This window comes from Heterodontus francisci, chromosome 46 (genome assembly GCF_036365525.1).
Source record: "Heterodontus francisci isolate sHetFra1 chromosome 46, sHetFra1.hap1, whole genome shotgun sequence".
Lineage (NCBI taxonomy): Eukaryota > Metazoa > Chordata > Chondrichthyes > Heterodontiformes > Heterodontidae > Heterodontus > Heterodontus francisci.
The window spans coordinates 12781952-12809827 of NC_090416.1; the positions used below are offsets into that span (position 1 = coordinate 12781952).

The window sequence follows — 27876 nt, forward strand, 5'->3', positions numbered from 1 at the left end:
TTCTCTGTGCCTCCCTCCCTCTCTCTCTCTCTGCGCCTCCCTCTCTCTCTCTCTCTCTGCGCCTCCCTCTCTCTCTCTCTCTGCGCCTCCCTCTCTCTCTCTCTGCGCCTCCCTCTCTCTCTCTCTGCGCCTCCCTCTCTCTCTCTCTCTCTCTGCGCCTCCCTCGCTCCCTCTCTCTCTGTCTCTCTCTGTGCCTCCCTCTCTCTCTGCGCCTCCCTCTCTCCCTCTCTCTCTGTCTCTCTGTGCCTCCCTCTCTCTCTGCGCCTCCCTCTCTCTCTCTCTGCGCCTCCCTCTCTCTCTCTCTGCGCCTCCCTCTCTCTCTGCGCCTCCCTCTCTCTCTCTGCGCCTCCCTCTCTCTCTCTCTGCGCCTCCCTCTCTCTCTCTCTGCGCCTCCCTCTCTCTCTCTCTGCGCCTCCCTCTCTCTCTCTCTGCGCCTCCCTCTCTCTCTCTCTGCGCCTCCCTCTCTCTCTCTCTGCGCCTCCCTCTCTCTCTCTCTGCGCCTCCCTCTCTCTCTCTCTGCGCCTCCCTCTCTCTCTCTCTCTGCGCCTCCCTCTCTCTCTCTCTGCGCCTCCCTCTCTCTCTCTCTCTGCGCCTCCCTCTCTCTCTCTCTCTGCGCCTCCCTCTCTCTCTCTCTCTGCGCCTCCCTCTCTCTCTCTCTCTGCGCCTCCCTCTCTCTCTCTCTCTGCGCCTCCCTCTCTCTCTCTCTCTGCGCCTCCCTCTCTCTCTCTCTCTGCGCCTCCCTCTCTCTCTCTCTGCGCCTCCCTCTCTCTCTCTCTGCGCCTCCCTCTCTCTCTCTCTGCGCCTCCCTCTCTCTCTCTGCGCCTCCCTCTCTCTCTCTCTGCGCCTCCCTCTCTCTCTCTCTGCGCGCCTCCCTCTCTCTCTCTCTCTCTGCGCCTCCCTCTCTCTCTCTCTGCGCCTCCCTCTCTCTCTCTCTGCGCCTCCCTCTCTCTCTCTGCGCCTCCCTCTCTCTCTCTCTCTGCGCCTCCCTCTCTCTCTCTCTCTGCGCCTCCCTCACTCCCTCTCTCTCTGTCTCTCTGTGCCTCCCTCTCTCTCTGCGCCTCCCTCTCTCCCTCTCTCTCTGTCTCTCTGTGCATCCCTCTCTCTCTGCGCCTCCCTCTCTCTCTCTCTGCGCCTCCCTCTCTCTCTCTCTGCGCCTCCCTCTCTCTCTCTCTGCGCCTCCCTCTCTCTCTCTCTGCGCCTCCCTCTCTCTCTCTCTGCGCCTCCCTCTCTCTCTCTCTGCGCCTCCCTCTCTCTCTCTGCGCCTCCCTCTCTCTCTCTCTGCGCCTCCCTCTCTCTCTCTCTGCGCCTCCCTCTCTCTCTCTGCGCCTCCCTCTCTCTCTCTCTGCGCCTCCCTCTCTCTCTCTCTGCGCCTCCCTCTCTCTCTCTCTGCGCCTCCCTCTCTCTCTCTCTGCGCCTCCCTCTCTCTCTCTCTGCGCCTCCCTCTCTCTCTCTCTCTGCGCCTCCCTCTCTCTCTCTCTCTGCGCCTCCCTCTCTCTCTCTCTGCGCCTCCCTCTCTCTCTCTCTCTCTGCGCCTCCCTCTCTCTCTCTCTCTCTGCGCCTCCCTCTCTCTCTCTCTCTCCGCCTGCCTCTCTCTCTCTCTCCGCCTGCCTCTCTCTCTCTCTCCGCCTGCCTCTCTCTCTCTCTCCGCCTGCCTCTCTCTCTCTCTCCGCCTGCCTCTCTCTCTCTCTCCGCCTGCCTCTCTCTCTCTCTCCGCCTGCCTCTCTCTCTCTCTCCGCCTGCCTCTCTCTCTCTCTCCGCCTGCCTCTCTCTCTCTCTCCGCCTGCCTCTCTCTCTCTCTCCGCCTGCCTCTCTCTCTCTCTCCGCCTGCCTCTCTCTCTCTCTCCGCCTGCCTCTCTCTCTCTCTCCGCCTGCCTCTCTCTCTCTCTCCGCCTGCCTCTCTCTCTCTCTCCGCCTGCCTCTCTCTCTCTCTCCGCCTGCCTCTCTCTCTCTCTCCGCCTGCCTCTCTCTCTCTCTCCGCCTGCCTCTCTCTCTCTCTCCGCCTGCCTCTCTCTCTCTCTCCGCCTGCCTCTCTCTCTCTCTCCGCCTGCCTCTCTCTCTCTCTCCGCCTGCCTCTCTCTCTCTCTCCGCCTGCCTCTCTCTCTCTCTCCGCCTGCCTCTCTCTCTCTCTCCGCCTGCCTCTCTCTCTCTCTCCGCCTGCCTCTCTCTCTCTCTCCGCCTGCCTCTCTCTCTCTCTGCGCCTCCCTCTCTCTCTCTCTGCGCCTGCCTCTCTCTCTCTCTGCGCCTCCCTCTCTCTCTCTCTCTCCGCCTGCCTCTCTCTCTCTCTCCGCCTGCCTCTCTCTCTCTCTCCGCCTGCCTCTCTCTCTCTCTCCGCCTGCCTCTCTCTCTCTCTCCGCCTGCCTCTCTCTCTCTCTCCGCCTGCCTCTCTCTCTCTCTCCGCCTGCCTCTCTCTCTCTCTCCGCCTGCCTCTCGCGCTCTCTCTGCGCCTCCCTCCATCTCTCTCTCTCTGCGCCTCCATCTCTCTCTCTCTGCGCCTCCCTCTCTCTCTCTCTCTGCGCCTGCCTCTCTCTCTCTCTCTGCGCCTCCCTCTCGCGTTCTCTCTGCGCCTCCCTCTCGCGTTCTCTCTGCGCCTCCCTCTCGCGTTCTCTCTGCGCCTCCCTCTCGCGTTCTCTCTGCGCCTCCCTCTCGCGTTCTCTCTGCGCCTCCCTCTCGCGTTCTCTCTGCGCCTCCCTCTCGCGTTCTCTCTGCGCCTCCCTCTCGCGTTCTCTCTGCGCCTCCCTCTCGCGTTCTCTCTGCGCCTCCCTCTCGCGTTCTCTCTGCGCCTCCCTCTCGCGTTCTCTCTGCGCCTCCCTCTCGCGTTCTCTCTGCGCCTCCCTCTCGCGTTCTCTCTGCGCCTCCCTCTCGCGTTCTCTCTGCGCCTCCCTCTCGCGTTCTCTCTGCGCCTCCCTCTCGCGTTCTCTCTGCGCCTCCCTCTCGCGTTCTCTCTGCGCCTCCCTCTCGCGTTCTCTCTGCGCCTCCCTCTCGCGTTCTCTCTGCGCCTCCCTCTCGCGTTCTCTCTGCGCCTCCCTCTCGCGTTCTCTCTGCGCCTCCCTCTCGCGTTCTCTCTACCTCTCTCTCTCTCTGCCTCTCTCTCTCTCTCTGTGCCTCTCTCTTTCATGCTCTCATTGCCTCTCTCTCTCTCGCTCTCTGTGCCTCTCTCTCTCGCTCTCTGTGCCTCTCTCTCTTGCGCTCTCTGTGCCTCTCTCTCTTGCGCTCTCTGTGCCTCTCTCTCTTGCGCTCTCTGTGCCTCTCTCTCTCGCGCTCTCTGTGCCTCTCTCTCTCGCGCTCTCTGTGCCTCTCTCTCTCGCGCTCTCTGTGCCTCTCTCTCTGTGCCTCTCTCTCTGTGCCTCTCTCTCTGTGCCTCTCTCTCTGTGCCTCTCTCTCTCTCGCTCTCTGTGCCTCTCTCCCCGACTCTTAGCCTGCATTTGTGCTCTGCCCGTCCATGAAAGGCGACCGGCCTGAGATTGATGGCTGACTCCAGTCCTTAAGTGCATGCGGATGCCATTAGGAGGGAGGGTTATCCCAGCTTCTGTGCATTGAGTTACGGGACCCTCTCCTCTTCTGATCTGAAAGGGTCCCCACAGCAACTGTGGGTTGATTGAATTGTGGGTGTAGACCATTGGCGAGCGAGTCTGACCATCTGGCAGGTGAGGTCAGGTGGAACGGAATGTTGGATGGCTCACTGGCACCACAGTGCGGTTGGCCCTGGTACTGCAACCCTCCACACGGTTGAGTTCCCTATCTCAGTCTTGCTACCACTACACGATTTCCCCGGCAAGGTTCTTGGATCACCCCCACCGATGGGTCGTTTTCAGAACTGCGGGCAGGAGCAGGGCTTGCTGGCGCAGCCAAGCCCCGCGTGCGGGGGTCAGAATAAAAAAAAAAGACCACGGGTCTGTCAGTACGCCAAGAAAGCGGAGGCGGGTGGAGCAGCAAATCATCCCGCCCCCCCCCCCCCCACCCCGAGGGGCCACAAGGGGAGGTGAGAGGCGGAGCGGAGTCTCTCCTTGATCAAAATCACCCCTCCCTGCAGGTAAGACAGAATCGGGTGCCTCACACAGTCGAATAGCCGACCTCTGCCAGCCCCTGAGAATGAGCCATCGGCCTTTAGGGGACAAAACATTGGACGGGGCGATAGTTTCTCATTGACTTCCACACTCCTCTTTCCCCTCCGTGCCCCTCTGCAAAGGCAAAGCAGAGAGATTAGCACCCCCCCTAGGAGTTTGGGTGGGGAGGGGGCAGAATATTTGTGTTTGGGAGCGAGGGGTAAGAAAAACCGTGGGAAGGAGAACGGGGCCGCCATTAATCCTGTTTGGTGACATAGACATGATCAACTACACTCTGAAAGTCCTGTCACTGCTGTGTCTCGGATTCCATTTTGCGTGCGTTTACTATTAATATTTTGGGAATTGTGCAATTGTTGAAACGTTCCGACGTTTATTCTGTGTTTTGTTTTAGGTGGGGGAGGGTGCGGGTGGAATTGGCGAAGGTGCCAATCTCCATCGCTCCGACGATTCCACAACTGGGCGCCGGAGTGCAGGCTGCCTCCAGTCTCCCTCACACCTGCTCCAGCTGTGCCCCATGGTCGTTGGGTTTGGCCTCCAGGGCCCTCTGCCCTGCTTCCCACACCACACCCCCCCCCTCCCCCCCACCCCCCTCCCCACTCCCGCCACCCACACGCTGGAAGGTTGCGTGCGCGCCGCGCGCAGGACCCTGGGGCTGCGATGTGCTTCCTGCCCCAGTCAAATAGCTGGCCGGCAGAAACGATCTCCAAGCCTCGCAGGTGACGCATTGCGGGGGAGGAGAAGGAGTCGGTGTCCCCAGGAGCGACAGAGTCGGGGAGCTGCGGCGACTGTTGGTCATTTTGATCCCTCCATCGACGGGACTGTGTTACTCTCCTCTTCCGTCTCTTTATTATACTCCAGGTGAGTTCTCCCTCATGCACTGAGTCTGGGCCTGCCCCCTAGCTACTTATTTTGCAGAGTTGCTGTGAAGCTGCTTGGAGATTAGACAGTCAGGCAACCAGTTACCTTCCACTGGTACATCTGCAGGAGGCTGACAGTGTCTCAATAGTTAGGGCAGTGTTTATTGCTCAGGATCTGTAGACTTTGATTCCTCTGGGACTGTCTTATGCAACACTCAGACCACAGCTGGACAACTTAGACCTCCGCTGAGTGTCACCCGTTCAATCAATCACTGACCTCTTGTATGCACGTAGATGCATTGTACATGTGCAATAGGAAAAGACTGTGTATCAATATTTTGTATCCAATAAAGTTTATTTCATGTGACGTTTTTGGTCGGTCTCTCTCAGTTTAAAGTTCCTCATTCCCCACCCCGCTCTCAACTGCCAAACTCTGGTTTCCCCATCAAACACTCCCAGGACAGGTACAGCACGGGGGTTAGATACAGAGTAAAGCTCCCTCTACACTGTCCCCATCAAACACTCAAACAACAGTCTAAATGATTCTGAGCAATACGTGGAGACCATTTAGATGCTTTCCCATTAGGAGCCTGGAAGTAGTATGTTTGCACTGTGATGCCTTTTTCCATCACCTTTTCCTGGCAGGAATCCTCTGAATCATGAAGGAAAGGCAGGAGGGAGCGATGAACAATAGATTAAAGTCCTTCTGTACATTTAAGGGGAAGCTGAATAAACACATGAGGGAGAAAGGAATAGAAGGATATGGGGATAGGGTGAGATGACAAGGGGATGGGAGGAGAAACACCAGCACGGAGCAGATGGGCCGAATGGCCTGTTTCTGTGCTGTAGATTCTATGTTATTATAATACAGCATGCACTTCCTTCACACTTTTACCCTGGCTTCTTAAAAAAAAACACTTCTCTGATTTAAAGAACAGAAAAAATAAGGAGGACATTCGGCCCTTCGAGCTTGCTTTCTCCGCCCTCCCCCCCCCCCCCCCAATTCAATATGATCGCGGCTGCTCTCTGACCTCAGCTCCACTTTCCCGCCCAATTCCGATATCCCTCAATTCCCTTCGCGTCTATCAATCTCATTCTTGGATATACTCAACGACTGAGCATCCACAGCTCTCCGGGGTACAGAATTCCAAAGAATTCACCACCCTCTGAGTGAAGAAATATCTCTTCATCTCAGTTCAAAATGGCCGACCCCTTATCCCGAGACTGTGACCCCCCTCGTTCTAGACGCTGCAGCCTTCCAGTACCTACCCTGTCAATCCCTCTCGGAATTTTATACGTTTCAATGAGATCACCTCTCATTCTTCTGAACTCCTGGGAATTTCGGCTCATTCTCCTCAATCCCTCCTCGTAGGATAATCCCAGGCATCAGTCTAGTGAACGTTTGCACCCTCTCTGAGGCACGAATATCCTTCGTTAGATAAAACTGTACACATCCTGCTGATGCACTGGGAGAGCCACTCGTCGGAGAGACACATGTTTCTTCCAGTGTCAAGAGCTCTACCAACTGAGGGAAGGCCCTGCCAGGTTTGGTAAATTGAGGAGTGGTGGTAACTTGATGTTCTTGTTAGGATTTGGAAGCCTATAGATTGTAGAAGGTACAGCGGTGAGGCCTTTGGGAGCCGTTTCGGACCCTCTTTGAAGGGAGTTGCTAGCTCGGCCTCTCCAAATCATTTGCTCCTCCCTCCCTCCTGCAGGGAATTGGGATTTCACTCAGAAAGTGGGACATTACCCTTTCTTTTATTCATTTTTGGGATGTGGGCATCGCTGGCCAGGCCAGCATTTATTGCCCATCCCTAATCGCCCCCTTGAGAAGGTGGTGGTGAGCTGCCTTCTTGAACCGCTGCAGTCCATGTGAGGTAGGTACACCCACAGTGCTGTTAGGAAGGGAGTTCCAGGATTTTGACCCAGCGACAGTGAAGGAACGGCCGATATAGTTCCAAGTCAGGATGGTGTGTGACTTGGAGGGGAACTTGCAGGTGGTGGTGTTCCCATGCGTCTGCTGCCCTTGTCCTTCTAGTTGGTAGTGGTGGCGGGTTTGGAAGGTGCTGTCTAAGGAGCCTTGGTGCATTGCTGCAGTGCATCTTGTAGATGGTACACACTGCTGCCACTGTGCGTCAGTGGTGGAGGGAGTGAATGTTTGTAGATGGGGTGCCAATCAAGTGGGTTGCTTTGTCCTGGATGGTGTCGAGCTTCTTGAGTGTTGTTGGAGCTGCACCCATCCAGGCAAGTGGAGAGTATTCCATCACACTCCTGACTTGTGCCTTGTAGATGGTGGACAGGCTTTGGGGAGTCAGGAGGTGAGTTACTCACCACAGAATTCCCAGCCTCTGACCTGCTCTTGTAGCCATGGTATGTATGTGGTTGGTCCAGTTCAGTTTCTGGTCAATGGTAACCCCCAGGATGTTGATGGTGGGGGATTCAGCGATGGTAATGCCATTGAATGTCAAGGGGAGATGGTTAGATTCTCTCTTGTTGGAGATGGTCATTGCCTGGCACTTGTGTGACATGAATGTTACTTGCCATTTATCAGCCCAAGCCTGGATGTTGTCCAGGTCTTGCTGCCTGCGGGCACGGGCTGCGGTGGCTCAGTGGGTGTCTCTCTCAGCTCAGAGTCAGAAGACTTGAGCTCCATAATCGAGGCCGACATTCCCAGTTCCAGCACTGAGGGAGTGCTGCACTGTCGGAGGTGCCGTCTTTCAGGATGAGATGTTAAACCGAAGCCATGTCTGCCCCTCTCAGGTGGATGTAAAAGATCCCACGGCTGGCTATTGGAAGAAGAGCGAGGTTGGGGGGGACGGGGGAGCAGGGAGTTCTCCCCGGTGTCCTGGGGCCCAATATTTATCCCTCAACCAACATCAGTAAGAAAAACAGAAGAACTGGGTCATTATCACATTGTTGTTTGTGGGATCGTGCTGTGCGCACATTGGCTGCTGTGTTTCCTACATTACAACGCTTTTTTTTAAAAAGGTACTTAATCGCTTTGGGACATTCTGAGGTTGTGAAAGGCGCTGTAGAAATGCAAGTTCTTTCTCGAAGTGGTTTAGCACAGCTTGCGCTGGTGTTCACTTGACATCCCAGTATTCCCTCTCCGCCGGTAGGCAGCTGGTCTCTGGCTGATTTTCCCCATTCCTGGTTCTGGGGCGCTCACAACAATTGCGTCGACCCCAAACCTGGTTAAAGTTGGTTTGCCCCTCGAAGTGAGGTCTCAGCTGACCCAGTTTACAGCATACAGGCAGTGTACAGCACAGAAACAGGCCATTCGGCCCACATGCCCCGTGCTGGTGTTTCTGCTCCACACACCAGCCTCCTCCCACCGCCCCCCCCCCCCCCCCCTCCATCTTCATCTCACCCTATCACCATATCCTTCTATTCCTTTTCTCCCTCATGTGTTTATTATGGCCCCTAGTTCTGGTGTCGCCCACATCTCTGCGTCCACCCTATCGAAACCCTTTCATCGTTTTAAAGACCAGGTCACCCCCTCAGCCTTCTCTTTTCCAGAGAAAAGAGCCCCAGGCAGTTCGGCAAGGAAGAAGCCATCACTGTAAGTGGAAGAGGGGCAAATCACTCCAGATCTAATCAGTCAGCAAGGGGGACAATCTATGCAATGGGCTCCTGAGGGACAGGGTGCAAGCAGGGAGTAATTGAAGCGTTGAGGGGTATGAGAGCAGGCGGTGGTGTAGTGGTAACGTCACTGGACTAGGAATCCGGAGCCCAGGCTAATGCTCTGGGGACATGGGTTCGAATCGCACCGCGGCCGATCATGAAATTTGAATTCAGTTAATAAATTTGGCGTTAAAAACCTCATCTAAATGGCGACCACGACCACCATTGTTGTAAAAAAAAAAACAACCATCTGGTTCACTAATTCCTTCAGGGAAGGAAATCTGCCATCCTCACCCGGTCTGGCCTGCGTGCGACATTGTGGTTGGCGCCCTCGGAAACGGGCCTAGCAAGGCGTCCGTGTTCAAGGGAAATTCGGGAGGCGCGATAAATGCTGGCCTGGCCAGCGATGCCCACGTCCCGCAAACGAATAAACCAAAAAGAATTTGAAAGGGAGAGATTGAAAGGAGGAGGGGCGAGGTTGAGGCGTATTGCTGAGGTGACTCCAGACTCGGGTTTTTGAGAGCCTTCTGGTTGAGAAAGAGAAGGATACAATTGTGGACAGAGTAAGTGGCACTCTTAAATAGATGAGGTGTGCAGTAGCAGGCCTGAAGGTGGTGGTCCGTTTATTTCAGTGAATGTGGTAGGTCTTTCAGAGAATATCCAATCTTTAGCAAGCCTTACAGAGGTCTAACAGTCTCCCTCCCAGGTCCGGTCCTGGCTACTCGCATTTTTTTTGTTTGTCCGTGTTCACTCAGGGTAGTCAGGGACCCTGCAGCCGCCACTGAGCTTGGCGGGGAGAGGGGCCTCCTCTATAGCGTCCCCTCGTCGATCAGCTTGTTCAGCCCCTCGCAGATCTTCTGCAGGTGGGCCCTGTACGTGCCCTCGGCGCCGTAGAGCTTGCTCAGCAGCTCCTCGTTGGCGAAGTGGTTGAAGACGTGCTTGATGCGGCCGTGGGACTTCGGAGTCAGGTGGCTGTCCACCAGTCTGAGGAGCAGGTCGCGGCTCTCGGTCAGAATGTCCGCCATCACGCTCTGCTCGAAGGTGAACGCCACCTCGTAGAAGCTGACGGCCGTCATGGCGCCCTGGCGCAGTTTCTTCTTGAAGTCCTCGGCCAGGCCCAGCTCCGCCTCGTTGAACTGCCGGTGGCGGTACAGCACGGCGATTTTCACCGCCACCTTGACGAGGTTCTTGAGCACCTTCTGCGACTCCACCTTGTTGCCCGTGAACTCCTTGGACACCCGGTACAGCTCGTCCAAGATCTCGGTGCTGGTGTCGTCGATGAAGAACTGCGCCAGCGTCTTGGATGCCATCCGGCTCAGGACCTTTTTCTGGGCCTTGAGGGCGAGATCCTTGGAGCTAAATGCCTCCATTCCTGCAGGGAAAGGGCAAAGGAGGACAGTGTGAGCGCAGCGGAGATCCGTGGGACAACCAAAATGGCCGCGCAGCCATTGACTCTCCCCGTTGACAACCTTCTGTATAAACCTTCCTCAAGCCAAACTCCAAAGGGTTCCCCAATCCACACACGCCTCATCTGTTTAACTCCAGCCCACAAAACGAAGACCGCTTCTCCAGCTCTTAACCCATTGTGTGAACCCACATTTAATGAGTGACAGGTGGCTGTGCCGCCAGGCAGCGCATCACTGCTGAGCCTGTTCCTGTCCTTCACCAGTAGCCGCGCAGGGATATCCAACACAGATCATTGGATTGTAATCAGCAGTGGGACTCTCCCATCAAAGACCATCCCTTTAGTCCTCTAACTCTCCCATCGAAGACCATCCCTCTAGTCCCCTAACTCTCCCATTGAAGACCATCCCTCTAGTCTCCTAACTCTCCCATCGAAGACCATCTCTCTAGTCCCCTAACTCCCCCATCGAAGCCCATCCCTCTAGTCCCCTAACTCTCATATCGAAGACCATCCCTCTAGTCCCCTAACTCTCCCATCGAAGTCCATCCCTCTAGTCCCCTAACTCTCCCATCGAAGTCCATCCCTCTAGTCCCCTAACTCTCCCATCAAGGTCCATCCCTCTAGTCCCCTAATTCTCCCATTGAAGACCATCCCTCTGGTCCCCTCACTTTTCCATAGAAGCCCATCTCTCTAGTCCCCTAACTCTCCCATCGAAGTCCATGCCTCTAGTCCCCTAACTCTCCCATCGAAGTCCATCCTTCTAGTCCCCTAACTCTCCCATCGAAGTCCATCCCTCTAGTCCCCTAACTCTCCCATCGAAGTCCATCCCTCTAGTCCCCTAACTCTCCCATCGAAGTCCATCCCTCTAGTCCCCTAATTCTCCCATTGAAGACCATCCCTCTGGTCCCCTCACTTTTCCATAGAAGCCCATCGCTCTAGTCCCAAACACCCAGGTCAATCTGCCGGGCAGTGCCACTGGTGGGATCTACTTGCATGCAGCAAGATCTGCTGAGCAACGCCATGTGGGGGGGGGGGTGGGGTTGCAGTGGGGTGTTGGGGCGGGAGGGAGGAGCTGCTGGCACCCAGGTAAATCTGCTGAGCAATGCCACTTGGTTGGATTTTCTCACACGCAGCAAGATCCGCCGAGCAATGCCACTGGTGGGATCTGCTGGCGCGCAGCAAGATCTGCCAAGCAATGCCACTGGTGGGATCTGCTCGCGCGCAGCAAGATCTGCTGAGCAATGCCACTGGTGGGATCTGCTGGCGCGCAGCATGATCTGCCGAGCAATGCCACTGGTGGGATCTGCTCGCACGCAGCAAGATCTGCTGAGCAAGGCCACTGGTGGGAATCTGCCCGCACCCAGGTCTATCTGGTGGATGGAAAACAAGGCGAGTTTCTGTCAGCTTGCACTTGTGCACCACCTGCTGCCCAGCTGAGTCAACAACACTCATAGCTGGAGGATCGGGGCAGATTCATTCTTTGGAGTCTTGATCCCTGCTTCCTTCCCCGATCGCTCTCGATAAGGAGGCAGTCTTTGTCTTCACACAAAGTCCCTGTTAATGCAGCTTTCAAAAGAGCTTTAAAGGGACAGAGAGAGAGAGAGAGGTGGAGCGGTTTAGGGAGGGAATTCCAGAGCTTAGGGCCCAGGCAGCTGGAGACACGGCCGCCAATGGTGGACCGATGGGAGGGTTGTCGGGGCTGGAGGAGGTTAGATATTAGATATTAGAACATTACAGCGCAGTACAGGCCCTTCGGCCCTCGATGTTGCGCCGATCATCTGACCTACACTATTCCATTTTCATCCATATGTCTATCCAATGACCACTTAAATGCCCTTAAAGTTGGCGAGTCTACTACTGTTGCAGGCAGGGCGTTCCACGCCCCTACTACTCTCTGCGTAAAGAAACTACCTCTGACATCTGTCCTATATCTATCACCCCTCAACTTAAAGCTATGTCCCCTCGAGTTTGCCATCACCATCCGAGGAAAAAGACTCTCACTATCCACCCTATCTAACCCTCTGATTATCTTGTATGTCTCTATTAAGTCACCTCTCCTCCTCCTTCTCTCTAACGAAAACAACCCCAAGTCCCTCAGCCTTTCCTCGTAAGACCTTCCCTCCATACCAGGCAACATCCTAGTAAATCTCCTCTGCACCCTTTCCAAAGCTTCCACATCCTTCCTATAATGCGGTGACCAGAACTGCACGCAATACTCCAGGTGCGGTCTCACCAGAGTTTTGTACAGCTACATCATGACCTCGTGGCTACGAAACTCGATCCCCCTACTAATAAAAGCTAACACACCATATGCCTTCTTAACAGCCCTATTAACCTGGGTAGCAACTTTCAGGGATTTATGTACCTGGACACGACACCAAGATCTCTCTGTTCATCTACACTACCAAGAATCTTCCCATTAGCCCAGTACTCTGCATTCCTGTTACTCCTTCCAAAGTGAATCACCTCACACTTCTCCGCATTAAACTCCATTTGCCATCTCTCAGCCCAGCTCTGCAGCCTATCTATGTCCCTCTGTACCCTACAACACCCTTCGACACTATCCACAACTCCACCGACCTTCGTGTCATCCGCAAATTTACTAACCCACCCTTCTACACCCTCATCCAGGTCATTTATAAAAATGACAAACAGCAGTGGCCCCAAAACAGATCCTTGCGGTACACCACTAGTAACTAAACTCCAGGATGAACTTTTGCCATCAACCACCACCCTCTGTCTTCTTTCAGCTAGCCAATTTCTGATCCAAAGCTCTAAATCACCTTCAACCCCATACTTCCGTATTTTCTGCAATAGCCTACCGTGGGGAACCTTATCAAACGCCTTACTGAAATCCATATACACCACATCCACTGCTTTACCCTCATCCACCTGTTTGGTCACCTTCTCGAAAAACTCAATAAGGTTTGTGAGGCACGACCTACCTTTCACAAAACCGTGCTGACTATCGCAAATTAACTTATTCTTTTCAAGATGATTATAAATCCTATCTCTTAGTAGGTTATAGAGGTAGGGAGGGGGGGAGGGAGTTGGAGGGATTGGAACACAAGGAGGAGAGTGTTAAAAAAAACTGAGGCGGCCACCGATCCAGCTCAGAAAGCGAGGTAGACATCCTTTGCATCGGGGACTGTGACAGCCAATTAAAATTGAGCTATTCGACTGCGGGCGGCGTCGCCGCCGGGGTGGCGGAGGAGGATCCTCGACTGCCGCCTGCACCCACGTCGCAGAGGGCGGGGATACAGTCAGCAGAATATAATCCTCTCTGCCTCCCCCCCCACCACCCTTCCCTCACCCCAGCCCAAGGGCACCGAGGGCAATCATCTTCCCCCTTTCCCCCCTCCGCCCACCCCCGCTCGTCCAGCCTCCCTCTTTGAGAACAACAAGCTCAGTGGAGACAGGAAGCCCCTGTGCTTTCCCGAGTCAGAGGCACACGACTGTTTGATAGTAGGTGATGCACAGTTTCCCCTGGTAGCTTGAAGGGGAACCTCAGCTGGGGTTTCGTGCCAGCCTCCCATCGACGACAGCCCGGGACTGCTACCTTCAGGTTCGGGGGTTCCTAATACCCTCGCCGAGCTCCGACACGGGAAGACAGGATCTTTGGGAGGCAGCTTGATAGCCCTTACTTGCAGTGGGTGAAACTGGGCCAGTTGCAGGCCAGCTGTGTGTCTGTATGAACTGTTAACCCAGAAGGCACTCGCTAAAATAAAAATCAGCACTTCGACGAGCGCTGTTCCGCACCCCAGGCCATCCCGACGGGCTGCACGGAACCATCGCGCTACTTTTTGAAGAGTGCTCACTAGCGGAGACAAGGCAGCCAATTTTGCGCACAGCAAGATCCCACAAACAGCAATGTGATCATGACCCAGATCGTCTGCTTACTTAGTGATGTTGGTCGAGGGATAAATATTGGGCCCCCAGGGTGAACTCGCCCCCTCCCCCTTCTCCCAGTAATGGCCCTGGGATCTTCCACATCCACTTGAGAGAGGCAGGCGGGGGGGGGGGGGGTCACGGTTTAACGTCTCATCCTGAAAGACGGCACCTCCGACAGTGCAGCACTCCCTCAGTGCTGGCACTGGGAGAGTCGGCCCCGAATTATGGATTGAAGTCTCTGGAGCTGGGGGGGTGGGTGGGGGACTCGTGGCGGCCCTGCCTTCAGCTGCCTGGGGGGCCCTAAGATCTGGAATTCCCTCCCTAAACCTCTCCGCCCCTCTCTCGCTCTCTCCTCCTTTAAGACGCTCCTGAAAACCGACCTCTTTGACCGAGCTTTTGGTCGCCTGTCCCCTAATATCTCCTGACGTGGCTCAAACTTTGTCTGAATGACGCTCCTGTGAAGCACCTTGGGGATGTTTTACTCGGTTAAAGATGCTATATAAATGTAAATTGTTGTTTTAATAGAGGACATTCACTACTGTGCTTTGAATGCCTGACATCCCTCTAATTCAGCGGAATCCTTGAACAGGCCGGGGGCTCTTTTCGACAGAAAGGGAAAGACTGAGGCACGAACTGATCGAGGTCTAGAGGTCCATCAATATAAGACAGTCACTAACAAATCCAATGGGGAATTGGGGAATTCTTTCCCCAGAGAGTGGTGAGAATGTGGAACTCGCTACCACAGGGAGTGGTTGAGGGGGAATAGCGGAGAGACATTTAAGAGGAAGCTGGATAAACACATGAGGGAGAAAGCAATAGAAGGATAGGGGGATAGCGTGAGATGGAGGTGGGAGGAGGCTCGTGTGGAGCAGAAACACCAGCACGCAGCAGATGGGCCGAATGGCCTGTATCCGTGCCGCACATTCCCACGTAATTGTGCTCTGGACAATGTGGAACAGCCGACTGAGCATAAAACGGCACGACCGCAGGGTTAATCGGAAAAGGGGCCGAGTTGGGGGACCGTCCTAAGCTGCTAATGGTTTCAACAGCCCGGGTGTTTTATTTTAAGGGGCAAGGCAGAGATCGGCACTGAGTGGAGTGACACAGACTCTGCTGATGGCAGGCAGCCCACATTGCCAGCTGTGGAAAGCATTGATTGGTTGTTGTTGAGTATTGTTTAACACGGCAGTGAATAATATAGAGGCTTCGAGCAGTAGTGCTGATCCACCCAGGCAGATAGGGCCCATTCCCCCAGCGGGCAGCTGTGAGGGGGAGGGTGGAGTTTAAACACACGTCTCCCTCTCTCCCCAAACCCCACTTTCCCCTCCGACCGACCGCCCACCCACCCACCCACCTCCAGCCGCGTCTAGCTCTGGAGCACAAGGTGGAGGGTTCGAGTCCCACTCTGGAAACTTGAGCTCCTAATCCAGGCCCACACTCCCAGTGCCAGAACTGAGGGAGTGCCGCACTGTCGGAGGGTCAGTACTGAGGGAGTGCCGCACTGTCGGAGGGTCAGTACTGAGGGAGTGCCGCACTGTCGGAGAATCAGTACATAGGGAGTGCTGCACTATTGGAGGGACAGTAATGAGGGAGTGCTGCACTGTCGGAGGGACAGTAATGAGGGAGTGCTGCACTGTCGGAGGGTCAGTACAGAGGGAGTGCTGCACTGTCGGAGGGTCAGTACAGAGGGAGTGCCGCACTGTCGGAGAATCAGTACAGAGGGAGTGCTGCACTGTCGGAGAATCAGTACTGAGGGAGTGCTGCACTGTCGGAGGGTCAGTACCGAGGGAGCGCCGCACTGTCGGAGGGTCAGTACTGAGGGAGTGCTGCACTGTCGGAGGGTCAGTACTGAGGGAGTGCTGCACTGTCGGAGGGTCAGTACTGAGGGAGTACCGCACTGTCGGAGGGTCAGTACTGAGGGAGTGCCGCACTGTCGGAGAGTCAGTACTGAGGGAGTGCTGCACTGTCAGAGGTTCAGTACTGAGGTAGCACTGCACTATCGGACGGTCAGTGCTGAGGGAGTGCTGCACGATCGGAGTGACAGTGCTGAGGGAGTGCTGCACTGTCGGAGTGTCAGTACTGAGGGAGTGCCGCACTGTCGGAGGGTCAGTACAGAGGGAGTGCCGCACTGTCGGAGAATCAGTACAGAGGGAGTGCTGCCCTGTCGGAGGGTCAGTACTGAGGGAGTGCTGCACTATCGGAGGGTCAGTACTGAGGGAGTGCTGCACTGTCGGAGGGTCAGTACTGAGGGAGTGCCGCACTGTCGGAGGGTCAGTACTGAGGGAGTGCCGCACTGTCGGAGGGTCAGTACTGAGGGAGTGCTGCACTTTCGGAGGGTCAGTACTGAGGGAGTGCCGCACTGTCGGAGGGTCAGTACTGAGGGAGTACCGCACTGTCGGAGAGTCAGTACTGAGGGAGTGCTGCACTGTCAGAGGTTCAGTACTGAGGTAGCACTGCACTATCGGACGGTCAGTACTGAGGGAGTGCTGCACTGTCGGAGAATCAGTACAGAGGGAGTGCTGCCCTGTCGGAGGGTCAGTACTGAGGGAGTGCTGCACTGTCGGAGGGTCAGTACTGAGGGAGTGCTGCACTGTCGGAGAATCAGTACAGAGGGAGTGCCGCACTGTCGAAGGGACAGTGCTGAGGGAGTGCTGCACGATCGGAGTGACAGTGCTGAGGGAGTGCTGCACTGTCGGAGTGTCAGTACTGAGGGAGTGCCGCACTGTCGGAGGGTCAGTACTGAGGGAGTGCCGCACTGTCGGAGAGTCAGTACTGAGGGAGTGCCGCACTGTCGGAGGGTCAGTACTGAGGGAGTGCTGCACTGTCGGAGGGTCAGTACTGAGGGAGTGCTGCACTGTCGGAGAATCAGTATTGAGGGAGTGCCGCACTGTCGAAGGGACAGTGCTGAGGGAGTGCTGCACGATCGGAGGGACAGTGCTGAGGGAGTGCTGCACTGTCGGAGTGTCAGTACTGAGGGAGTGCTGCACTGTCGGAGGCTCAGTACTGAGGGAGTGCCACACTGTCAGAGGATCAGTCCTGAGGGAGTGCTGCACTGTCGGAGGGTCAGTACTGAGGGAGTGCCGCACTGTCGGAGGGTCAGTACTGAGGGAGTGCCGCACTGTTGGAGGCTCAGTACTGAGGGAGTGCTGCACTGTTGGAGGCTCAGTACTGAGGGAGTGCTGCACTGTCGCAGGGTCAGTACTGAGGGAGTGCTGCACTGTCGCAGGGTCAGTACTGAGGGAGTGCTGCACTGTCGGAGGGTCAGTACTGAGGGAGTGCTGCACTGTCGGAGGGTCAGTACTGAGGGAGTACCGCACTGTCGGAGGGTCAGTACTGAGTGTCAGCCTAGCTTTTTATGCACAAGTCTCTCGCGTGGGATTCGAACCCAGAACTCCCTGACTGAGAGGTCAACGGGCTGAGCACAGCCGAACACAATACATGTGCCACAAACCTTTATCATCCTTGCATAATTAGCACCTCTGCACGCTCCCTCGTGCATGTTCCCCAACTAGATTGGTAGCCCTACTGTGGACTTTGGAATTCTCTAACCGAGCCTCTCAACATTCAAGATATTTCTAAAATCCCACCCCCCCCCAATTCTCAATTTCAGGGCGCTCGGCTGTTACTAGTGGGGTACAACAGGGATTGCTGCTGGGGGTCCCAGCTGTCTGTCTATATAATACAATCTATATCAATGATTTGGATGTGGGGACCAAATGTAATATTTCCAAATTTACTGATGACACAAAACTGGGAGGGAATGTCAGTTGTGAAGTGGTTGCAAGGAGGCTTCAAGGGGTCTTGCACAGGCTTGATGAATGGGCGAGAACACGGCAGACGGAATATAATGTGAATAAGTGTGAAGTGATCCACTTTGGTGGAAAAAACAGAAGGGCAGAGTATTTCTTAAATGGCGAGAGGTTGGGAAGTGTTGAATTGGTACGTTGGCCTTCATTGCAAGGGGATTTGAGTACAGGAGTAAAGACGTCTTGCTGCCTTGGTAACAGAGTGGATGTTGATGGGATGTTTCCCCGGGTTGGTGAGTCTAGAACCAGGGGACAGAGTCTCAGAATAAAGGGTAGGCCATTTAAGAGTGAGATGAGGAGGAATTTCATTACTCAGAGGGTGGTGAATCTTTGGCATTCTCTACCCCAGAGGGAAGCTCCATCATTGAGCATGTGCAAGACCGAAATGAGATCAAGGGATTGCGTGGGAAAGTGGTGATGAGGCCAATGATCAGCCATGATCTAACTGAATGGCAGAGCAGGGCCGATGGGCTGAATGGCCTCCTCCTCCTCCTGCTCCTAAGTTCCCCACTGCTCCCCTAAATCTCTCTTTCCTCGCTTCTCCTCCCTGAGATGCTTTGGGGTATTTCCTGCGCCCCTGTGTCAGAGTCCCTGTCCGATTGCACGATGGAGTGATCCGGATCGAACCCCCCCCCCCCCCCCCCCCCACTCCACCCCAATCAGCGAGGGGCAGTGGGCCGAGCAGACCTGCACCGAAATAGTTAAAGGCAAAAGGAACTTGGAAGCCGATTGAGGATCTGTAGCCGCATCCCCCCCCCCCACCCCCGCCACCCCCCCGCCAACATCTAACGCCGCCTGGAAGTGCGCCAACATCCTGCCAGCTGCTGAAGGCAGGCAAGAGGAAGTGGCAAGAGAGGCTGCTCAGAAAGACTGCAAAGGAAGTCTGGGCCTCAAACAGGAAACAGGAGGGAAATGGTTCTGTCAAGAGGTCGTCACCAGGCCTGACAGGATTCAGACCAACTTCACCTCGGGGATGGGCTTCAAGTCCAAGAACCCTCCGCATTTTTTTTGCTCTCTTCATTTTTTTTTTGTGCCCTGCTTTCACGAGGGGGCTGGAATACAAAGTGGGGGGATTGTTGCTTCACAGCTGCACAGAACCTCTGTCAGACTCCAACCTCCACCCCCCCCCCCTCCCTCCCCCAACCGTCTGGAGTCACCACATTCAGTTCTGGGCCTAATCCAGGCCGACACTCCCAGTGCCAGTACTGAGGGAGTGCTGCACTGTCGGAGGTGCCGTTAAACTGAGGCCCCCTCTCAGGTGGATTTAAAAGACCCCATGGCCACTATTGGGAAGAGGAGCAGGGGAGGGGTGAGGGGGAGGTTCTCCCCGGTGTCCTGGGGCTCAATATTTATCCTTCAACCAACGTCACTTTGTTTGTGGGACCTTGCTGTGCGCAACTTGGCTTCCCACGTTAGAACAGCGACGAGCTTGAAAAGAGGTACCTCGTCGGCTCTGACGCTCTTTGGGACGTCCTCCGGCGGCGAAAGGCGCAACAGGAATGCCCACCTTTGCTGTCGGGGCTGACTGACCACGAGCAATGCCAGGAGAGGGCCGGCTAGCCGTCCTTCGAAGGAGTTTTTGGGATCAGGAAAATGTGTCGTGGCTCATTGCTCTCCATAACGATGGCGGGGTCTTTTCAGGAGGATCGGTTGGGGGCACACGTGGAGCCTCGTCCTCTTGACAGCACTGAGAGAAGGCACTTGATAAAGTTCCACACGAGAGGCTGCTGGCTAAAACCAAAATCGCGGGCAATCCCGTTGAATTTGGCTGGTGGTTAATGCGGCCTATACAGAATGGGCCTATACTCTCTGGAGTTTAGAAAAATCAGAGGTGATCTCATTGAAATGTATAAAATTCTGAGAGGGTTTGACAGGGTGGATGCCGAGAGGCTTTTTCTCCCTCTGGCTGGGGAGCCGAGAATGAGGTGGGTCACAGAGTCAGGGCAAGGGGTTGAGACGAGGAGAAATGTCTTCACTCTGAGGGTGGTGAATCTTTGGAATTCTTTACCCCAGAGAGCTGTGGATGGTCAGTCGTTGAGTCTGGTCAAGACCGAGATCGATAGATTTTTATTATTATTATTTTCGTAGCGGATAACGGCAGACCGAGAGCTCGGCAGCGTCCTTCTGATTTTGAGGTCTGGAGAGAGTGACGGGCTGAGAAAACGCCTCACGAGTCTCCCGCGCATGAGGGACTTGGATGCACATGTTATGATCTGGACATGACACCCATTCTTAGTCAGTGGGCCCCACGAGCAGATGAATGGCCAACGCATGTGGATTCAGAGACACCATGACAACAGAGGCAGTCAATGATCTCAGCGTATTCAACAATAGCTGAGAATCATTGATGTTTCAACCTTTCTGAACACAAGGAACACCACGATCTGTCACCACACCTCTGCTGCATTCCCTTCCAACAGCAGTTCACAAAAAGCATTCTGGGGACTTTCCCTTCAACCGAACTGGCACCTTTACTCTGTATCTAACCCCCACCCCCCTCCCCCCACCGTGCTGTACCTGCCCTGGGAGTGTTTGATGGGGACAGTGTAGAGGGAGCTTTTTTAAATTGTTCATGGGATGTGGGCGTCACTGGCCAGGCCAGCATTTATTGCCCATCCCCTAACTGCCCCTTGAGAAGGTGGTGGTGAGCTGCCTTCTTGAACCGCTGCAGTCCATGTGGGGTAGGTACACCCACAGTGCTGTTAGGAAGGGAGTTCCAGGATTTTGACCCAGCAACAGTGAAGGAACGGTGATATAGTTCCAAGTCAGGATGGTGTGTGACTTGGAGGGGAACTTGCAGGTGGTGGTGTTCCCATGCATCTGCTGCCCTTGTCCTTCGAGGTGGTGGAGGTCACGGGTTTGGAAGGTGCTGTCGAAGGAGCCTTGGTGAGTTGCTGCAGTGCATCTTGTAGATGGTACACACTGCTGCCACTGTGCATCGGTGGTGGAGGGAGTGAATGTTTGTCGATGAGGTGTCAATCAAGCGGGCTGCTTTGTCCTGAGGAACTCCTGCAGTGATGTCCTGGAGCTCAGACGATTGACCTCCAACAACTACAACCATCTTCCTTTGTGCTGGGTATGACTCCAGCCAGCAGAGGGTTTTCCCCCTGATTCCCATTGACTCCAGTTTTGCTAGGGCTCCTTGATGCCATACTCAGTCAAATGCTGCCTTGATGTCAAGGGCAGTCACTCTCACCTCACCTCTTGAGTTCAGCTCTTTTGTCCATGTTTGAACCACGGCTGTAATGAGGTCAGGAGCTGAGTGGCCCTGGCGGAACCCAAACTGAGCATCACTGAGCAGGTTATTGCTGAGCAAGTGCCGCTCGATAGCACTGTTGATGACACCTTCCATCACTTTACTGATGATTGAGAGTAGGCTGATGGGGCGGTAAATGGCGGGGTTGGACTTGTCCTGCTTTTTGTGTACAGGACATACCTGGGTAATTTTCCACTTTGCAGGGTGGATCCCAGTGCTGTCGCTGTACTAGAACAGCTTGGCTAGGGGCACAGCAAGTTCTGGAGCACAGGTCTTCAGTACTATTGCCGGAATATTATCAGGGCCCATAGCCTTTGCAGTATCCAGTGCCTTCAGTCGTTTCTTGAAATCACACGGAGTGAATCGAATTGGCTGAAGACTGGCATCTGTGATGCTGGGGACTTCAGGAGGAGGCCGAGATGGATCATCAACTCGGTACTTCTGGCTGAAGATTGTTGCAGATGCTTCAGCCTTAACTTTAGCACTGATGTGCTGGGCTCCCCCATCATTGAGGATGGGGATATTTGTGCAGCCACCTCCTCCAGTTAGTTTACTCTGTATCTAACCCCGTGCTGTACCTGCCCTGGGAGTATTTGATGGGGGACAGTGTAGAGGGAGCTTTACTCTGTATCTAACCCCGTGCTGTACCTGCCCTGGGAGTATTTGATGGGGGACAGTGTAGAGGGAGCTTTACTCTGTATCTAACCCCCGTACTGTACCTGTCCTGGGAGTGTTTGATGGGGACAGTGCAGAGGGAGCTTTACTCTGTATCTAACCCCGTGCTGTACCTGTCCTGGGAGTGTTTGATGGGGGACAGTGTAGAGGGAGCTTTACTCTGTAGCTAACCCCGCACTGTACCTGGCAGTGCTAGTCGTGACACATTTTCTGTGCCTCTGAGCTTTCGTGCTGCACCCGTCACAGGCTTCGTAATTGAGAAATGATACAGTCAAACCAACAGTGAAGCCAAACTCTTTCTGCTAAGTGGCAGTGCAGGCCCAGGATGTGGTCGTGAAACCGCACAGAAATCATAGCATCACGCCTCAGAAAGCTACACTTCCACATTTTAAGAAATTGTTTTCTGGCTTGTTAAACATCCCAATGAAACACATCATCTAAAGCGACGCCTCAGCCCCCACTGGGTCCGGGAGCCCCGAAAAGTGGCAGTGGTGGCCTAAATTTAGGCTCCATTGCAAAACGCAGGCCCGGCCACCAAATTTTTGGGTAAACTGGGTGGTGGTGGTGGGGGGGGGGGGGGGAAATTCCCCCATCTTGGGAAGGCCGAAACTTTTCTTTCTGCAGTTTAACACAATTTGCGATTGTGCTTTCCCTTCAGGAATGAGAAATGGTACGGCAGGAACGTCTGACGCACTTTTTCGGCCATCCTGTGTTCAGTGTCAGTGGGCATGGGCAGTTCTCAAAGTGGAAGGCACACCTTGTGAACTGTCTCCCCTCAAGGTTGATTTGGGATTGCGTCGAGCGACCTTCGGCTGTTTCGTCCAGAATCTTCCAACGGCATCTTACCTCGGGCTTATGGAGCTTTTCCGATGTACCGCACGGCCTGCCTGGATACCGCTCGGAGCATCGACAGGAAATGTCCCTTTAAGCAGTCTCGCACTAACTCCGACGCTGTCAGCACTTTTGTTTTTCCGGCAGCTTGTGGTCCTGAGCTCTTAAAGCGACACTCCCAGCTAGGCGGCCGTAAGCCTCTCCTCTCGCTGCTGCTTGGGCGCGGGCCCCTTTAATTAAAGCAGGCGAAGGTACGTCCATCCGGAAAAAAAAAAAAAACCCCAGATGATCTGGCCTTTAGCGAACTGTCGCGGGATCTTGCTGTGCGCAAATTGGCTGCTCATGTCCCACATCACAACAGCGGCTGCCCCTCAAAAGCGCTTCATTGGCTGCGAAGGTATGCTGAGGTGGTGACAGGCACTATAGAAATGCATTAAAGACCGCGCACTAAATAAAATCGCTTCATCCCCTCAGTTCCTCACGTGACGTGCTCACTTTGTACCCACATTGATCTCTTCAGCAACCCCACCCCCACTGACCCCGCTGATGGGAACTTCCTGCCAACATTCCGATCTCCTAAACAGTCCTCCGTCACGACGTAGCTGCCCTAATTGGACTGGGCTTCGCTGTGTTCCGGAGTGTTTGTGTTCATCCCCTAAACTTTACCTGTGTTCTCCGTACCCTGCTCCTGAAGCTGTTATCGGCACCCTCTCGCTCCCCCCCCCCCCCCCCACCTCCTCCCAACTCTCCTCTTGCCCACTGTCCATACATCCACCCACACCTGCAGCCACACGGATCACACACAGAGGACACTATCTCTATTTCCCTTCTGAAGCCCGGGGGATTCGGAAGCCAATGTCTCGTCGTCTCCGGGGTCTGAAAAGCCCTTTTCGAACGAGGGCATCTCCCCCTCACTGTTCTCCCAGTAAGACCCCAGGGAAAAGGCACAAACACACGTGCTGCCACTCACACACTCACTCACACTCTTTCTCTCTCTCACACACACATACATTCTCTCTCTCTTACATACTTACACTGCTCCCATAGCCTCCCCCTTGCCACTGTGAGAGGGGCTAAAGGCTGATGTGTAAGAGCAGGCAGGAGTCGGGGATAGGGTGGGGAGGAAGGAGGAGGGGGAGGGGGTGCGTTGTTGTGGAATAGGGGAACAAGTCTCCCTCCTACCATTCTTTTCACTCCGCTACCCAGCTCCCTCTCAGTGTGAACAGTGTCAAAAAAATAAAACAACTCACCAAATATCAGCTGGCTCTTAATACGCTCAGAACTCTTCCCGATAAATAAGTCAAAAGGTATTGGAGGCCAAAAGCTGACGTGCAGACATGGAAGTGGTCCTTAACTTGAAAAAGGAATTACTTCAACCCCCTCAGCAGTTGTGCAGAAGCGGAGAGGATATGGCTTCGTCTCCAGGGTTACGATTAGGCCTCATTGAGGCACCGCGCAGCTCCCTGCAACGCCCTTCCTTTCCAGATAAAATCACCTCACTAATTTCACTAAATTTAGGTAGTCTGTTAGCACAACATTGGCCCTTAGCCCTTTGCCTTTCCTAAGTTGTAACTGGGATTGTCGGATATCCACCAGGGAATGTCGCGTTTGGAATTGGGCCTTGTTGCTCTATGGAGGTGAATGAGAATTGGAGCTCTCAATGACCCTCACATATTACATCTAAGTATCAGAGAAGCTGTGTTTTAATTTGTACCGTCAGACATTAAGCATTTCAAAAGCAAGGAAGATGCTAAACCTTTAGAAAACACTAAGTCCTCAGCTGGAGAATTGGGTCCAGTTGTGGGCCCCGCACTTTAGAAAGGATGGCAGGGCCTCGGAGAGGGTGCGGAGGGAGATTTACCGGAATGGGAGCAGGGATGAGGGACTTAATGTGGAGAGACTGGGAGAAGCTGGGATTGTTCTCCTTAGAGCGGAGAAGGTTAAGGGGGAGATTTAATCGGGGCGTTCGAAATGAGGAAGGAGTGATGGAGTAAGTAAGGAGAAACTGTTTCCAGTGGCAGGAGGGTCGGTAACCAGAGGGACACAGATTGAAGATAATTGGTAAAAGAACCAGAGGGGGGGGAGAGGAGGAGAATTTTTTTTTAACGCAGCGAGTTGTTGTGATCTGGAACGCGCTGCCTGAAAGGGCGGTGGAAGCAGATTCAATAGTAACTTTCAAAAGGGGAGTTGGATAAATACTGGAAGGGGAGAAATGTGGAGGGATGTGGGGGAAAGAGCAGGGGGGTGGTTAGTGGGGACTAATTGTTCTTTCAAAGAGCCAGCACAGGTACGATGGGCTGAATGGACTCCTTCTGTGCTGTATATTCCCTGTGCCGAGGCAGCCCAACAGCCCGGGTGTCAGTGTAACAATCATCCAGATCAGCACGTCCTGCTTCCCTTTTCTCTGTGGACCCCACAATCCAAAACAAGCCTTCCTTCCCCAAGAAGGATATTACGAGATAGACAGAGACAGACGAAGGTTAGACAGCCCTGAAGCTCGGACTGTCTGGGTCTGGAATCAACAGCTCCTGCTGGAAAACCTCTGGCTGATGCTGATTAACGGAACCGCACTCGCAAACCTGGTCGACCCACTGCTCGGAATTCTGTCCTTCTGTCCCGCAATTTATACACACTGTCCCGCTCCTCTCCTCGCCCGCCACCCACTCTCTCCTGAAGGCACTGACTCTTGTGGTGGTACAGGTGCCTGGGGTGGAGGATGGGGGGGGTCCTGCGATGCTTTCAAGCCCCCCCCCCTCCCCTCCCAGCCCCGCCTCTGTCCGTCCATCAGCCCAGGTGGCACGGGCCGGTCGGCACTTCGACCAGGGGCGGCGCCGCGCCCAAGCTCGATATCCCACCGCCATCCAGCACCCGCAAGCGCAGGCATCTATGCCAGTCGCTGGGTGGCAAACCGGCGAGGAGCCCGCAGCCGTGCCTCGCTCATCTTGCCTTTTGAGTCAAAGGGGGTTCGACCACCACCACCCACCCCCACCCCCCCACTCCGAGAGACTTGAGCTCCATAATCCAGGCCGACACTCCCAGTGCCAGTACTGAGGGAGTGCCGCACTGTTGGAGACGCGCGAGATAAGCTTGGGAGCTCCGCACCGGCGCGCCAACGGGTTTCGCTTTAGAACCGCCAGCGCGGAAGACCACAGGTTACACCTGCGGGACGGAGGCAGATTCCACGCGGGACCATCCGCCGCCTTACCCCCCCCCCCTCTATCCCGCTCCCCCTCCCCCTACTTTGTTTCAAAGGAGCCCGAGCAACAGCTCTTCTGCAGACGGTGTGAGGTGCCGTGCACATACCTGATCTATGTCGAACAGCCAACAGCGGGGGGGGTGGGTGGAGAGGGTTAGAGCAAAATTTATTAATAAGGGAACGAGATTCTGTCCCGCCTTCTTAAACAAAAAAATATACACGGAACAAACGGGGTCCATTTCCTCTGGGCAGGACTCTGCAGGTTCCTCTCTGTGACATGTAAGATTATATAGAGAATGGTTTGTTAAGTGACTTACTCAGCTAGAAAGGCCAGTTACTCTCATGATAGTGCCTTCATGAGTGTTTTCCCTCGAGTATCAACAATTAAGGGGGTGATCTAATCGAGGGGGTTTAAGATGATTAAAGGATTTGATCGGGTCGATAGAGAGAAACTATTTCCTCTGGTGGGGGGGGGAGGGGGAGTCCAGAGCAAGGGGGCAGAACCTTAACATTGGAGCCAGGCTGTTCAGGGGGTGATGTCAGGAAGCACTTCTTCACACAAAGGGGGAGTGGGAATCTGGAACTCTCTCCCCCTAAAAAGCTGTCGAGGCTGGGGGGAGGGGGGGGTGTCAATTGGAAATTTCCAAACTGAGATTGATAGATTTTTGCTGGGTGCAGGAGATTGAGGGTTACAGAACCAAGGTGGGGAGATGGTGTTGAGGTACAGATCAGCCCTGATCTGATTGAATGGGGGAACAGGGTGGAGGGGCCGAATGGCCTCCCCGTCTTCTGATGAGGGGTGGGGTAAGCATTAGGGAGGGGAGGGGTTGAACATGTTTCAAGGCACAAGGGGTTAAATGTAATTTTGACCGGGGGTGGGGGGGTGGGCGGAACCTCAGTCTCTGCCCACATTGTCACATGACCACATCGAGCTCCCCCCGCCCCCCCAGCCCACCCCACCGAGTATTCCTCGCCTTGTTCTGAACAGCGATCTGTGTGAGCTGGAGCTTGTTAGCAGAGCTGAGAGGAAATAGGGCTGAGAGCTTCCTGTCTGAGACTCGCCTTATCGAGTGCTGTGATCTCAGATGGATATCAGGCATTGACCTTTCACCTCGGCCAATAATCAATGTCGGAACTCTCCTTTATTCAAAGTTGCCAACTTTTGTGGCTGCTTCAGAGTTTCAAATGAATTGGGGATTTTATTTCAGGCTTTCAGGTTTGAACTAAGTCTGTTCACTGCCGAACACTCCCAAGAGAGGTACAGCATGGGGGTTAGATACAGAGTAAAGCTCCCTCTACACTGTCCCCCATCAAACACTCCCAAGAGAGGTACAGCACGGGGGTTAGATACAGAGTAAAGCTCCCTCTACACTGTCCCCCATCAAACACTCCCAAGAGAGGTACAGCACGGGGGTTAGATACAGAGTAAATCTCCCTCTGCACTGTCCCCATCAAACACTCCCCAGGACAGGTACAGCACGGGGGTTAGATACAGAGTAAAGCTCTAGAAAAAAGAAAAAAAAAAAAAAAACGGGGTTAGATACAGAGTAAAGCTCCCTCTACACTGTCCCCATCAAACACTCCCAGGACAGGTACAGCACAGGTTCAACACAGAGTAAAGTTGCCTCTACACTGTCCCATCAAACATTCCAAGGGCAGGTACAGCACGGGATAGATACAAAAAAAAAAAAACGGGGGTTAGATACAGAGTAAAGCTCCCTCTACACTGTACCCCATCAAACACTCCCAGGACAGGTACAGCACGGGGGTTAGATACAGAGTAAAGCTCCCTCTACACTGTCCCCCATCAAACACTCCCAGGACAGGTACAGTACGGGGGTTAGATACAGAGTAAAGCTCCCTCTACACTGTCCCCATCAAACACTCCCAGGACAGGTACAGCACTGGGATTGGCTGGTCAATTTGGAGCACTTCCTGCCAGCAATCAGGGGGAGCAGCTGCACCTGTGCTGCAGCAATTGGGGAGAGGAGAGTGGAGAGTGGAGAGTGCAGCAACTGGAGAGAGAGACTGGAGAAAGGTGAATACTGAGTGGAGACTGCACCAACTGGAGAGAGAGAGAGACTGGAGAAAGGTGAATACAGAGTGGAGGGAAACCATCAAGGAAGGCTGCAATTTTTCTGGAGAGGTGGGTGTCAGGGCACCTGAAAGACTATTAAGTTTAAACTGTTTGGGGGAGGGAGAAGAGGCCTGAAGACTCAGGGGTGGGGCAGCCAATCCAGTAGGGGCCCCTGTGTTTGTATTGGTGTTTGC

General features: G+C 54.5%; 2 protein-coding genes across 4 annotated transcripts in view; one reads left to right on the plus strand and one right to left on the minus strand.

Annotated features, from left to right (window-relative positions):
- Window positions 1-24105, plus strand: part of lysmd1 (LysM, putative peptidoglycan-binding, domain containing 1) — a 26942-nt gene extending 2837 nt beyond the window's left edge. Inside the window, exon 3 of the mRNA XM_068022642.1 lies at window positions 22237-24105. Coding sequence (XP_067878743.1) covers window positions 22237-22267 — 31 coding nt within the window. The 3' untranslated portion in view covers window positions 22268-24105. The remainder of the gene's footprint in view (window positions 1-22236) is intronic.
- Window positions 9152-23805, minus strand: tnfaip8l2b (tumor necrosis factor, alpha-induced protein 8-like 2b). 3 transcript variants are annotated; one of them, XM_068022640.1, is made up of 2 exons: window positions 23660-23805; window positions 9152-9917 (listed from the first exon to the last, which is right to left on the minus strand). In XM_068022640.1, exon 2 carries the CDS (start codon window positions 9913-9915, stop codon window positions 9355-9357), a length of 561 nt encoding a protein of 186 aa, XP_067878741.1. In that variant the 5' UTR covers window positions 9916-9917; window positions 23660-23805; the 3' UTR covers window positions 9152-9354. The 3 variants fall into 3 exon arrangements, with proteins under 3 accessions (XP_067878741.1, XP_067878740.1, XP_067878742.1); XM_068022639.1 differs by lacking the exon at window positions 23660-23805 and adding an exon at window positions 22425-22577; XM_068022641.1 differs by lacking the exon at window positions 23660-23805 and adding an exon at window positions 22336-22396.
- Window positions 24106-27876: the final 3771 nt, after the last annotated feature.